The sequence below is a fragment of the Leptidea sinapis genome, chromosome 15 (assembly GCF_905404315.1).
Source record: "Leptidea sinapis chromosome 15, ilLepSina1.1, whole genome shotgun sequence".
Classification (NCBI taxonomy): Eukaryota; Metazoa; Arthropoda; class Insecta; order Lepidoptera; family Pieridae; genus Leptidea; species Leptidea sinapis.
The window spans coordinates 995,054-1,010,160 of record NC_066279.1 but is presented as its reverse complement, the minus strand read 5'-3'; the positions used below and the strand labels follow the sequence as shown (position 1 = coordinate 1,010,160).

The following is a 15,107-nucleotide window of genomic DNA, read 5'->3' as shown; positions in this document are numbered from 1 at the left end:
GAGACAAACAAGCGGAATTTTTAAATAGAATGTGGTTATAATTAAATTGTCAGAGAGCGGTTACTCCGGTCTTTAATGACATAGTAACCTTTACCACACTAACCACTACCACGCCTTTCGAGGATTAAAATAAAATGTATTTAATAACTAAATATACAAATAATTTGCCCCCGGTATTGTGTCTAAGTCTCAAAATTTGCAGAAACAATAATAAACTACAAACCAATCCCTTAGCTAAAGCTGTTTGAAAAATTTTCCCGAGAGTATCAAATATATGTCAAAATAATTAAAATATAATTGAACTCAATGTAATCTACTCGTAATATCGCAATTAGCATCCGACTGCACAATTTTAATTGACGCAATGAATCTCGAGCGATTCAACCTTACAGAGCGTCGGCCGCATCCATTCAGGAACATCTCGTTATAAATAAACTCTTTGATTCATTTGATACAGTGAATGTAATATCAGAATTCAACATAATTATAATAACTAAGTTCATTCCGTTCTTTTTTTAGGTTGCTAAAGTTCGAATGCATTTATTTCTGCAAGAAGATTGATGTATAATCCCAATAAGAAAAAAATATTTTAATTTTTGTATTGATAATTCGTATATAGGCCTATTTCTGCTGTGAAGCAGTAATGTTTAAACATTACTGTGTTTCGGTCTGAACGGTGCCGTAGCTAGTGAAATTACTGGGCAAATAAGACGTAACATCTTATGTTTCAAGGTGACGAGCGCAATTGTAGTGCCGCTCAGAATTTTTGGGTTTTTCAATAATCCTGAGTGGCACTGCATTATAATGGGTAGGGCGTATCAATTACGATCAGCTGAAAGTCCTGTCGCCTTGTCCCTTATTTTCATTTTAAAAAAAGGTATCTGCAATATTAAGCAGGTTTAATGACCCGATTGCCTAGTGCCTAGTAGGCCTAAGCTAATAATGGTCCCGGGTTCGAATTCCGGTAGGTGCAAACATTAATATAATATGTATGTGAATGCCTTCAGGTTATATTATGTATTCATGTATGTTTAAGTATATATTCTCTGGTGCAGGATACGCCTAGTTTCTAGCCAAATAATCTGTATAAAATGCACCTGAAATTCTTGTTCTTGTAAGACAGAAATCGTATTATTTAAAAGTATTCTGTTAAAATAATTGAGAAATTTTGCTCAAATTACCGAACGTATCCTATATAACATTATTTATTGAATAGTTCTTAATAATGGACTAAGTGTGTGGATTTTCCAATTTTTTATGGAAAGGAAAGAGAATTTAGAAGAAAAGAGGTTACAAATGGTGAGTAAATGATCACTGTATGCCCACAACACTAGAAATAACGTACACGTCAACTTAAAAACTGAAAACACATGATCATCGAACCGGGAGCACTTGTTGAAGGTTAACAATTCTACCTATTGCATCAAAGACGCTTTTAATTCCTTCAAAAGTTTTTCATTATTTTACTAAATCTATTTATCGATGTAGATATTTTTGGAATACCTACCACCTAAGAAAGTTATGTCCGAATGGAGCAAAAAATCCCGACTTGCCCACATTAATATTATAAATGTGAATTTAAGTTGTTGTTACGCTTTCACGCCTAATCCACCAAACCGATTTTGATAAAATTTAGTACAGTGACAGACGCCGTACCTTTTTTTTGCTTTAAAAAGCCCTACCTTTTGCAAAAAAATAAATGGAGGGGTTGAAATAGGCGATTGCAGTTTGTATGGAAATTCAGCATTGTCGAAGATAAAACAATGAAACTTTGTATTTAAGCACTTGATAATAAATAATTTATAACATTTGTTCGAGCATTTTTAAAACTTTGACCTACATGGGGATGAAATAGGAGATTAAAGTTCACAGGGAAATACTATTAAAGAGACTGTCCACAATGACAAGGGATATGAAGAGCACTGCCAGCAGCGGAAAGAACAGTTTGTAAGTGTGTTATTTGAAAAGTATCCTTAAAAATAAAAAAATTGCCCAAAGTAACTATTCAACGCGGATGAAGTCGTGGGAAAAAGCTAGTATAGATGTAATCAAAGCAAATGAGCCCAATAAAAGAGACGTCGGTATAATGGCATGATGAAGGAATGTGATAAAAGATTTAATAAACTAATGCTCATCTCTCCAGCAGTTTATTACTGTTTATGATAAACACGTCTACTTGATATGACATTAGATTTCCTGCGCTTTACGTCTTAAATACAAATCATTCTGGTCTGAGATATTCATGCAAACACTTTCTGATCAAATTTAAACGTTTTTATTCAAAGTTAAATAAAAACTTCTCGATAAAGTGGCTTATTTTTTTATAAGAGTAGGCTTTGTCAAGAGATGCTTTGCCGGCCTTTATGGTAGGAGTATGCTTCATTCTTGATGGTGGCGTTGAAAGGCTTATGTCATGAAAAGTAAAAAACCATCTGCCCAAGGACATTGGTAATACTTTAAGTTAATAACAGATGCGTTTTATCATCCGAATTGATAGTATCAGGATGCGAGAAACACAGTGGGCCTTTTTTAAGATGGTTGAAGTACTAAGTAGAAGAAAGATGCTTAAGAAGACCCTATAGGACTTTAAACGAAAATTTGCATATTTTTTAAAACTTTAAACAAAATATTATCCATAATGTTTTATCATCACGGAACTTTAATATTGTAACACATTAGCGCAATCAAAAATAACGATCCTGAAAAATTGGCAATAGCCGAACAGTTGCTTAAAGCCGTTACCAACAATTTAATTGGGAGGAGGAAATTTAATAGGGAGGACGGTTTTAGACTAGCGCAAACATGGAATCCTGTGGTCTCACTCTGCAGTACAAATGCAACAAAAAGAAATTTAAAAGAAAGAATAGTATGGAAGTCGTCAGTAGTGTGTGTCGTGACTTAGAGAATCAAAGGCCAATACGAATTAGGCGCCACGTGGACAGATTGATGTACTATTAGTGTCAAGAGTTTCTCGCCGCCTCCGCAGTTCCGCCGCGACCATGATACATGCAATCGGATCGAAATATCGGCATCGTATTAATCTATACTAATATTATAAAGCTGCAGTGTTTGTTTGTTTGTTTGTTTGAACGCGCTAATCTCTGGTACTACTGGTCCGATTTGAATGATTCTTTCAGTGTTGGGTAGTCCATTTATCGAGGAAGGCTATAGGCTATGTTTTTTTTTTTCAAAATTAGGGATCCGTAATAAAATTGCTATTTTGTAACACAAGGTGTAAAATCGAAAACCAATTTTTGCGTGCGCTGCAAAAACTATTGACAATAGAACAAAATGATGTACAGGCTATAATATAGGAAATATTTTATTACTTATAAAACTATCGCGTGAATTATACTTTATATGGCAAAACAACGTTTGCCGGGTCAGCTAGTCTTAATATATATAAATTACGTGACACGTTGTTTGTCCGTGATGTACTCCTAAACTAATTAACGGATTTAGATGGGGTGCAGTGCATGGAGTGCAGTTTAGTCCAACTTGAGAGATAGGATAGTTTTTATTTCGATTTGGAACCCATAATTATTTTCTATGAGAGAATTTATTGACGCACGGTTTGACAGTTCTGCTGTGAAACAATTTCTGTTTAACAACAGTGAGCATATTTTACGTAGTAGTTCGTGACGTTATGAAATATTATTGAAAATTTCATTAAACAAAAACAGTATTTTATTTATTATGTACAGAACAACGTCTGTCGGGTCAGCTAGTAAAATATATGTCGTGAGAACCCGTAATTATAATTACATGATATTATGCTATGATTTTTTTTATACTACATTATATACTACTAAAGAAAACTTTAAATTTACAATATGATTTGATGGTGAAAAAATTTCCGAATGTGACTCTATTTTTTATTTCTTATGTTGAGCTAGCTCCATACTACATCCATGGAAAGTTATAGATTTAATCGGAAATGTTATTTTCTATATTCAGTAGCATTATTTGAAAAAAAAAAACAAATAAGCTCGATTACATACATATATTCATCGATGAATATATGTATGTAACTATAAATATATAATATATTATGTATATAACCTATATTATGTTTAATGATATATTTTATGAAAATAAGGGATGAGACGATAAGGACGTTCAGCTGATGGTAATTGATACGTCCTGCCCATTACAATGCAGTGCCGCTCAGGATTATTGAAAAAAAAAAATCTGAGAGACACTATCATTGCTCTCGTCACCTTGAGACGTACGTTGTCAGGTCTCATTTTTCCAGTAATTTCGAATGAACCTAAACACGAGTAATGCTTACACATTACTGCTTCACGGCAGAAATGGGCGCTGTTGTGGTACCCATAATTTAGCCGGCATCCAGTGCAAAGAATCCTCTCACTGTTAATACTCCTACAATATTTTTTTCCCATCATTGTTGTTTTCAAATGCGATATACAAGTGTGGCACAGATACAGACAGTCAAACGCCCAATAATAGTCACTCTTACTTATTCAAGTCTAAAAAGTTGTAAGTTACAAGTATAATATGCAATATTCCACTTTTGAAATACACAGTTAAGAGTACTTAAATTAAAAGTCCTCATACGCTTTACAGAGGTCGAGAAGAAAAGAAATTTTGCATGAGTCAAGCAGTCTCTTTGTAAGGTCAGATTACTTGAGGCTAAAATATAGACTGAAGACTGAAGAATTTTATTGACGGAGCTGTGTCACCAGTGATTTTTTTATATTATATTAAAGGGATGAATGTTAGCATTGCTTTTACTACCTGGTTACATTATTTCTAGACCTGACGTCGATGACGTCATATCGCCGCTTTGTTACGGTATGCAAAACAAGCATTACTAGGATATTATTATAATATAAATAAAAAACAATTTTTCTTTCAGTATTATAAATTGATGTAGAGGTGTATTCTGATGTTGATTATTATTATTATATTATCGAACCATATAGCTGAACGGTTAGTGACCGTGACTACTAAGCTGGAGGTCCCGGGTTCGAATCCCGGTAGGGGCAATCATTTATATTATCATTATGCATGTTTGTTTACGAGTTATGGATGTTTATATGTATTTATGCATGTTTAAGTAAGTATATTGTATTAAATATACCGTTGCCTTGTACCCATAATACAGGCTATGGCTAGCTTAGGGCAAGATAATTTGTGTAAAAGTGTCAATATTAATATTACTATTATAATGATGAAAAATCAATGAAAAAATCTGGGTTAAGTACAAAAAGTAATTATTTTCTGGCAATAGTATTAAAGCGATACAGAACAACAGAAACTACAGAACTATTAACAACAACAGACAAACCGTAACAAAGAACACTTTAAAAACAAACCATGCAAACCGTACTGACGCAACAGGACGAGTGCGAGGGGGTAAAAAGGGAACAGGAGGGGGCTTCACTTTTAAAGGATACTGAGCTACTAATACTTAACATCTTACGTTCTCAGTGAGATCCCTTCATGTGAATGTCTCGTATTTTCGCTTGGATCCGACTAATACAGGCATATTGCTAAAACCTCCCTTCTAAGCTCTTGATATAACTAAGGAATGAACAATTAATAAACGAGCGACAGCATTGCTTTCACTGTGGTCGATCTGCTGGTCGCCTTCTGGAATACCTAATCATAGCTATTTATAGAATAATTGCAAAAATTGGTCTTGTACTTACTCTTGTACAAGTCAATTAATTAATTTTGTCCATTATTTTAAGTAAAATGGAATTTTTTAAATGTACCCAAAATAGCCTGGATATTGGTAAAAATATTCCATTAGACTATTGGGTCTTCTATAGTATTGTACTAGGATTTTTAAAATCCGACATTTCTGAATGTTTTACTTATCATTTCTATACGATTAGAAAGCCGTCCGAACAAATAATAACTAGATAAATCAAATTTTTCAAAAGTGCATAACAAGATTACTTAGATAAATATTGTTTTTAATTTATATTCAGTTCTGTGTCAAAGACTCCGTCTATGAAATTTTAAATGTATTAAATAAAAGTAATATACGGGTCAGCCCATAGTGATCCTCGGCATGAGTCAATATTTGGCAACTTTGAAGCTCAGAGAATATCACTGGATTGGATGAGAATATTCGATTTCAGACTTCGTTCACAATAAATTAAGTAACTTTACAGTTACTTTTGGATATAGTCTTTTCTTCGATTGACGCGAGTGTCATACATTTAAATGTGATCATTTTTAAAGATATGAAACGCGTTGTAAATGTATTTTTTATAAAAGTTATTTGAATATAAAATTACATTTTTTATAATTTATTTATTTAACGCGACGTGGCCTTTGCACGTTTTCGTTCTGTAACTATAAAAACTCAACGCCGTCCTGAACATAGTGTTCTTGCAAAGGTCACGAAACGTCGGGTTAAATAAATAAATTGTAAAAAATGTCACTTTTACGGAAATAACTTATGTAAAAAATACAGTTAAAAGTACACGCGCTTTAATCTTTTTAAAAAGTATTTTATTTAAACTTTTGGATATCAAAGCCCAAATTCGTTATTATTATAATGAACATGTATTTTTTTTAAATGAAGTCCATTTACGAGTATTACAATAATGCTTAGATAATTTATATGTCTAGATAGTCTTTTGCTGTTAAACAACAGATGAAAACAGTCCAGGAATGTTAGTTTAGTGTGCGTGACATGAGAGTAAGAGAGTTGCCAAACCAAAAACACATTGTTATGTGGCGGGTAGGATCGAAAAAGCGGCAATGTAGTAAACACCAATGATTCTACCACGCTACCGATGCCTTTTTATCGATTAACTGTGATATTATAATGATGTTGAACCCGATTAAATCGAACATTTCATCCATAAACATGAAGTCCGTACGATAACGAAGATAAGATATTAGCTTCAATGTTAATAATTTGACGATATAAAAGCGCTTGTGGAGGAATTCATAACATTTACAAACAACACATTAATACAGTTTTAAATAGAAAATTACAGAAAAAAAAATTACAAAAAAACACCCGACTTCAAAAACACTATTCCAAAACAATAAATATAATATGCACTAAAAAGTATAAAAATAATTGCTTATTTTTATACAATCTAATTCTAGTTACGATTATTGTAATTTTTGGAATCGGTGTCCTTATAACTCTTAATGATATATTATCTTCTTCTGATTGGTATAAAACACGAGTTATTTTTCAAGGCAGTACCAGGAATGCAACTATATTGAAGAACGTCATATTATCACATGTATTATGGTTCATTTTAATCTTCACTAAAGTGGAATTTTAACGACTAACTTCTTGGTAGTAGACCTGCAAAATCTTCACTCTAATCTCGTTTCCTGTGCTATTTATTAAATTATGTATATCATTTCTTTAAAATATATACGTATAGTCGTAGTAGATTTTTTTAATAATTTTTATCAATAAACCCCCTTATTCATAATGGTCCGCTAACCTTAAACAGCCGCTTAGGAGTGTTTTTTCTCATTCTGACTTAGGTAAATAGAAGACGACAGAGTAAGAATTAGCAACACTTTAAGCTAGCAGACTATTATGAATAAGGGGGTATATATCTGCCACCATTTCGGAGACGAATGGCGCTCTTAGAGAGAAGAAACAGGCCAACAAACTCTGTAAGACACGGCACTGCAATCTTTACTGTTGCTTAAATTTATAGTAGAGGACCAAATGTTACATTAGTTAAGAAATAGCAATAAAATAAAAATAAACTAACGGTAACACTAAGTATAAAATTTAAATCAATTTAACCAAGTTTCCAAATAAACCATTTACTCAATATAACTGCGATGCATTCATTAATATTTAAAACCAAGAGTGTGGTTCAAGAATCGAAGGCTTTGCGAGAGAACTCTTGACCTAAATGCAGTGGGGATGCAAATTGCTACACTTTGTCAAGCCTTATATAACGACATGTTATTAAGAAAAGAGCTGAGAAATAACTTGGTTTAATTTTAATGATATTCTAGCTACTGTTTAGAATTTTATAAAAGTAGACTTCTCCATTATATGCTGACATTAATATAGTGTTTGCTCTGCAAAAAAAAGCTGTTCGTGCTATATATCAGCTTGGTTATAGACAGTGAAAGAAAAAATTTAAGAAATAAATATTATGACTGTTTATTGTCAGTAAATTTATGAAAATTTAATATACGTTCACAAAAATCGTCACCTGTTTGCTCTTAATAGGTAATGATTTTCATTAATATAACACTAGAAATAAGGGATTGCTTGTATCTAATTCTAGTAGGCTTCATAAGATACATAATAGCTTTTTTAAAAAGAGTTCTTCTCTCTCAGAGTGCTATTTGTTTTCGAAGCGGTTGTATGTATTAGAAATGACATCATAAAGAATTCTAAAGGAATAAATTTTGAGAAAAGAAACGCTTCTTATGCCTTTTTATACACAGTCATATCAGATGTTAACATAAACTTAGTAACAATTTTATAATAACTTACAAGCCAATGTTCAGATACACTGTTGAGTGGCTTTTTGAAACTACGAATCAATTGAAACTTTTTTCACAAAATAACACATTAATAAGCGAAAGAAAAACAGTAATAATATATATTTACTAATTCATAACATAAAATATATAAAGAACACATTGTTAGGTATGGGGTTCGAACCAACGTTCCCTGTCGCCAGACCTTAAATGACAATCTGAATTAAAGGCTGTTGTTGTAATTAATGATTCAACTTCAACCCTACTCCACATCCGGCGGTAATGCGACATGAGATAGCTAGAACAGAATTAAGGCATTGAAATAAAAGTTTCCATTTAATATCTAAACAAGTAGACAGACAGTCTGGTATTTTTAACTAGTAATGCTATTTTTCTATAAGGAAATAATAAGAGAGTTCCTTGCGAGTTTCTTGCTTCCAATATAGTGTGATAGAGGTTTAACTAACATTAAACAGTATAACTTAGATTAAGGATTGATCTCCGCTGTGCTCCAACTAGATACCGCAGGCGTAGTCGCAAAGTGGGGCAACTAATACTACGCACAAGTGGATGTACTCGAGCCAGTCTTGAACAATGTGTTTTTTTTATGAAAATAAGGGACGAGCAGGACGTTCAGATGATGGTAATTGATACGCCCTACCCATTACACTGCAGTGCCGCTCAGGATTCTTGAATAACCTAAACCTTCTGAGCGGTACTACAATTCCGCTCGTCACCTTGAGACGTAAAAAATTAAGTCTCATTTGCCCAGTAATTTCACTAGGTACGGCGCCTTTCTAGCCTTTTGTAGCCATCAATAAAATAACATTATTTTGTTCCAGATAAAATCAGGAAGAAGTATGGACCCCTTGGTGAAAGCATTATCGTGGTTAAGCTGGAGAAGTCCCTCAAAGTGGGTCTGGGTCTAAGTCTAGCTGGACATCGGGATAGAAGTCGCATGGCTGTCTTCATCTGCGGGATACATCCATCTGGAACAGCTGCTAAGTCGTCACCAGCGATCAAAGTTGGAGATGAGATTTTGGAGGTGAGATATTTATGATATAAGTAATATTATAAACACCTCTTTATCAAATATCCAGTAAGAGATATTCTCGAATATGTCAGTTCAGCTACACTGATGTAGCAGATAATAACAAGAAAAAACAAACAAGTAATCAAGTTGTTTACGCAACAGCTAGTTATCTCATACTCGACTTAAGTGTTTGTACATAAGGTCTTGATTTATTCACGTACCACCGGTACGTGCACCTAGCCATTCGGCGTGGTGGCAGTGGGGTTCTGCTCCAACACAGAATCTGTAGGATTGGATGTGTTCGAGGAGCCGGTCAGCTTCTGCGTTACCGTTATGGGACCTATACAGGCATGCGTAGATTCGCGGATTCTCCCTGACGTAAGCGCACACGCCAACCCGCAGTATAAAGGAGTGTTCCAAATTATACCCCGGATATGAAAGGTAAGATGAATCAGCCAGAGAGTCTGGCTGCGTCTCGGTTAAAAGGAGCAGGGCCGGCTTCGCCGTCTCCAGGTGAAAGTGGACGACATTTAAATTTGAGCAAGTGCAAGGAGGTGTAGGCCTCCGGATACCCCACTCACAGGACGAAACACAGCGGCATAGCCGCTATTTCACGCCTGTTTCGTGTGGGGGAGTGGTATTTCTCCGGGCGTGTTGGCCCAATCCGGTTAATTTTTTAATTTTTTATGGAAAAGAAGGACAAACGAGCGTACGGGTCACCTGTTGTTAAGTGATCACCACCGCCCACAATCTCTTGCAACACCAGAGGAATCACAAGAGCGTTGCCGGCCTTTAAGGAAGGTGTACGCGCTTTTTTTGAAGGTACCCATGTCGTATCGTCCCTGAAATACCGCACAAGGAAGCTCATTCCACAGCTTTGTAGTACGTGGAAGAAAGCTCCTTGAAAACCGCACTGTGGAGGACCGCCACACATCCAGATGGTGAGGATGATATGACCGTGTCCGTGAGGACCCAACATGGCACTACCACCCCTGTATATGAAATGTAATGTAAAGCATATAGGAAAATTCCATACAAATAGAAACGAACCACTGAACATGTGATAGTGCACCGCACATTACACAGTTTACTCTAAACAAATGCGCTTCAATTAGCATAGTTCGTGATACGACTTTTAGATATTATAGCTGACCCAGCAAACGTTGTATTGCCGATATTAAAATCGCGATACAAAGTAACTGTTAATCGTAGATGGGTGAAAGTGAAGTGAAGTTGTATGTATTTTTAATGCTGACTCGTAATCAAACAAATTTAAAAAAAAATGACAAAAAAATTAAAAAAAAAATTCGTGTGGACCACCCTTAACATTTAGGGGGATGAAAAATAGATGTTGGCCGATTTTCAGACCTACTCAATATGCTCACAAAATTTCATGAGAATCGGTCAAGCCGTTTCGTAGGAGTATGGGAACGAACATTGTGACACGAGAATGTTATATATAAGATTTATTTAGTCTGATATTTAGCGTAATACCATAAATCTTATTAGGAAAAAATATTATGGACATAGTCTGAAGGGTGCCGTTGCTAGTGAAATTACTGGGCAACTGAGACTTAACCTAAGACTAAATGTTTGTAGTGCCGCTGGAGCGGAAGCTGAAAACCGCTAAACTATTTTTGGAGTTTTTCAACAATCCTGAGCGGCACTGCATTGTAATATCCATTACCATCAGCTGAACGTCCTGCTCGTCTTGTCCCTTATTTTCATAAAAAACAAGTCTAAGGAAAAGGAATAAATAAATTTCTTCCATTTGAACGGTTCTCGAAGGGAAATTACGTGAGTTGTGCAATTTTGATAGGGCGAAAATATAATATAAATATCACTAAAAGAAGTAATAGCAAGTAATATGTTACTTTGTAGCAAATCAAAACATTCATTGGATTTGTCGCTTACTGTGAGAGTGGTGGGAAATGTAATTTCCTGTTAAATTGGATGTAATGGAACATTTTCCCGAGCATGATTTTCCGATAGTGCTAATGGTGGACGAAATATATTTATTTGCGATGAAAAATAACGTGCAATACGAGAATTGTATATTAAAACTCTTGGGTGCAGGATTGTTTAGTAGAAATAAAAATTACTGTATGTACCATCTATATGTCACATGTTACAAACACATAAGCGACCAAGTGGAAGTCAGACTCGCCCATGACGGGTTCCGTAGCAGCAAGGAACTTACTATAAAAGTTATATATAGAAAGATGACATTAAATTATTTAAATGATTTTTTTTATGTTTTTTTTTATTAAAATACGAGACGAGCAGGACGTTCAGCTGATGGTTATTGATATGCCGTGCCGATTACAATGCAGTGCCTATCAGGATTCTTGAAAAGCCCAAAAAATCTGAGTGGTACTACAATTGTATAATATAATAAAGTTTTCATTCATTCATTCATTCATTCAATTGCGCTCGTCACCTTGAGACATAAGATGTTAAGTCTCATTTGCCCAGTAATTTCACTAGCTACGGCGCCCTTCAGACCGAAACACAGTAATGTTTACACATTGCTGCTTCACGGCAGAAATAGGCTGTGTTGTGGTACCCATAATATAGCCGGCATCCTGTGCAAAGGAGCCTCCCACTGGTAAATGCTGGTCAAAATCGTTGCTCAAAATCGTACAGCGCAAATGAGCTATCATCATTTATACGTATTAAAAAAAAACTTCTTACTAGATCTTGTTCAAATCAATTTTCGGTGGAAGTTTGCATGTTGTATATCATATATTTTTTTTTAGTTTTATCACTCTCTTACCACTTTGGAAGTGTCTCTCGCGCAAACTATTCAGTTAAGAAAAAAAATGATATAAAAAAACCTCAATATTATTTTTGAAGACCTATCCATAAATACCACACGTAAGGGTTTGATGAAGAAAAATTTTTGAGTTTCAGTTCTAAGTTTGAGGAACCCCTAAATTTTTTTTCTATTTTTGTGTGGAAATCTTAATGCGGTTCACAGAATGCATCTACTTACAAAGTTTGAAACGTATAATTCTTAGTTTCGGAAAAATTTGGGTGTGACATACGGACGGACAGACTGACAGAGATGACGAATCTATAAGGGTTCCGTTTTTTGCCACTTGGCTACGGAACCCTATAAACATTGCTTACCGATACTTAAAAATCTGACCTTTCAAGTGTTTAAGTGTGATTTTTACGTAATTTATAGGAGTGTTCGCTCGTCGACTGTATTTCAACAATAATAAACAAAAATATGACCAATCTTTGTTTTTTGAGCATATTTCTCTTTACGTTTTTAAGACCTTTAATGTGACAAATTCGTAGGGCATAGAGAAAATTTTCCTCAATTTATGTATTAATTTATTTCAAAAAATAAAATAAGAAAGCATTTATGTCGTATTATGAAACCGCGATGATTTACAAGTGAAACCTTTTTTTTTCACAAAATATCAGGGTAAGAATCGAAAAAAAAACGAATTCATACATTTTATTATCCTTTCCTTTTTTATTAAATAAAAATATATTGTAGAAAAAAACAGAGTTTGTATATAAATAAACCATTTTATAAATTTTTTCTAATGATTAATTGTCTTTAATTTTGACTTGACAATGTCCCATGGAGATATTATGTCATTACGACTTTGTAACGTAAAAGCTTCGTAAATGCTATAAAATGAAACGATAGCTTTAATCGGCCTTGTATGAGGTCATCATCAAACGTGATCTGACGTCAAACTGATCACTTCAATCTCAATATAACATCAAACAGAACACTAGCGACAATACAAGAATGTGAATCTACCCACATATTTTATTTTTACTCTGCTATCTTTATATTTTTCAGTGATATTATTCGAATATATTCGAAGCTTTTTGTTGGTGTATTAAAATACAGATGCACACGCGTACACTTTCAAATCCTTCAAGTAAGGAACGATTGCAACAGATGCCAGTGGGAGGCTTCTGTGCAGAGGAAGCCGGCTAGTTATGGGTACCACACCGGCGCCTGTTTCTGCCGTGATGCAGTAATGCGATACATTACTGTGTTTCGGTCTGAAGGGCGACGTAGCTAGTGAAATTACTGGGCAAATGAGACTTAACATCTTATATCTCATCTTGTGACAAGTGCAATTTTAGTGCCGCTCAGAATTTTTGGGTTTTTCAAGAATCCTGAACGGCACTGCATTATAAAGGGTAGGGTGTATCAATTACCATCAGCGGAACGTCCTGCTCGTCTCTTAAAAAAAAAATGCATCAATGTACATAAATAAATAAATTGTTAATGTGATTATTTAAAAGAACAGTGGCAAATGAGATGCCACTATTTCTCATTTTTTACTTTTCTGAAAATTTAAATTTGAATGTCAGGCAGTCAGTCCCCCTGAGAACGTGCTCTGGAAAGGTCACGAAACGTCGGGTTAGCTAAACTAATAATAAAAATGTTACTTTTACATAAAAAACTAATGTAAAATCACAGTTACAATTACACGCGTTTTAATTTCTTTAAAATGTGTTTTATCAGAATAAAGTATTGGTAAAAATAAAATCTCTGACGAATAAAGTACAACCGAATAAAATCCATCGTCATGTCAATGGTTTATATTTCACAAAAATTTGTTCTAGAAATTTTATGTTAGAAGATTTAAGTACTATTATTCAAGCTGAGAGATACTTCTGCGGACAATAGCTCTTATACTGTGAAATAATAGTTCACATCGTTAGTTCGAGACAGTAACAGCATCGTGTTGCTAGGAATAAGTTGGACACCAACAATTAAAAAGGGCTTCGTATCAACCAAATAATGATTGTAAAACTGAAGTAGTACATAGTTCAACGGACAGAAGGCCGGTGAGACAGAAAAGTCCTCGAATGGCAACCACATACCGGAAGAAGCAGTGATGATCAGCCCCCCACAAGATGGATCAAGAAACTGGTCAAGATTCGATCGTCGTGGAGATTTTGAAGGAGGCCTTTGTCCAGCAGTGGAAATCTTCCAGCTGATATGATGATTATGAATTTACAAAATTTATCTCTTTAGATTACTTTATATATATAGTTATCGAGAGTCCCATCTTCGCGACCTCATAAATACCGCCGGCAAAGAAGCCATTGCCATCATAACAGCCAGTAGAAAGGACAGCCCTATTGCCAAAGACTCTGACATGAGTGAACGACTGGGTAGAAAGATAGTATCGTGCATCAAGTAGCTTAGAGAGAGGTAAGTAAGATTTAATCACGAGACTGGTCACGGCATGGTCCTAACAGAAACCATGATAAGTATTTCCTGGCTGCATTGACATTTCATTCATACTGCCTTAATATTTTCCGGACGATACGACATACGGGTATTTACAAAAAAGCGCATCCCTTCTCAGATTCTTTTGGCGTTGGAAGCGTGAATGGGAAAGTGGTTACTAACATGTCATCGACAACATAATTTATATATTTTATCTCTTAACAGTATCCAAAACAATCCTTCAAATTTAAAGCGGAAAGTAAGAATAATTCACTAGTAATATAGCATGTTTATATTAGAGTGAGACCAGAGACCTTGCATCTATCGCTCGGTCAATTAAAGCATCCAAAAATAAAGTCTTTAATCAAAACATGATTCAAGCAAGTAAATTCGCGC

The 15,107-nt window shown here is 34.6% G+C and overlaps 1 protein-coding gene across 8 annotated transcripts in view; it reads left to right on the top strand.

Annotated features, from left to right (window-relative positions):
* Positions 1 to 15,107, top strand: part of LOC126968379 (inactivation-no-after-potential D protein) — a 129,409-nt gene that overhangs the window by 71,183 nt on the left and 43,119 nt on the right. For all 8 annotated transcript variants that reach the window (XM_050813374.1, XM_050813380.1, XM_050813379.1 and 5 more), the window contains one exon: positions 9,303 to 9,505. In XM_050813374.1, the coding sequence (XP_050669331.1) occupies positions 9,303 to 9,505 (203 nt within the window). The remainder of the gene's footprint in view (positions 1 to 9,302; positions 9,506 to 15,107) is intronic.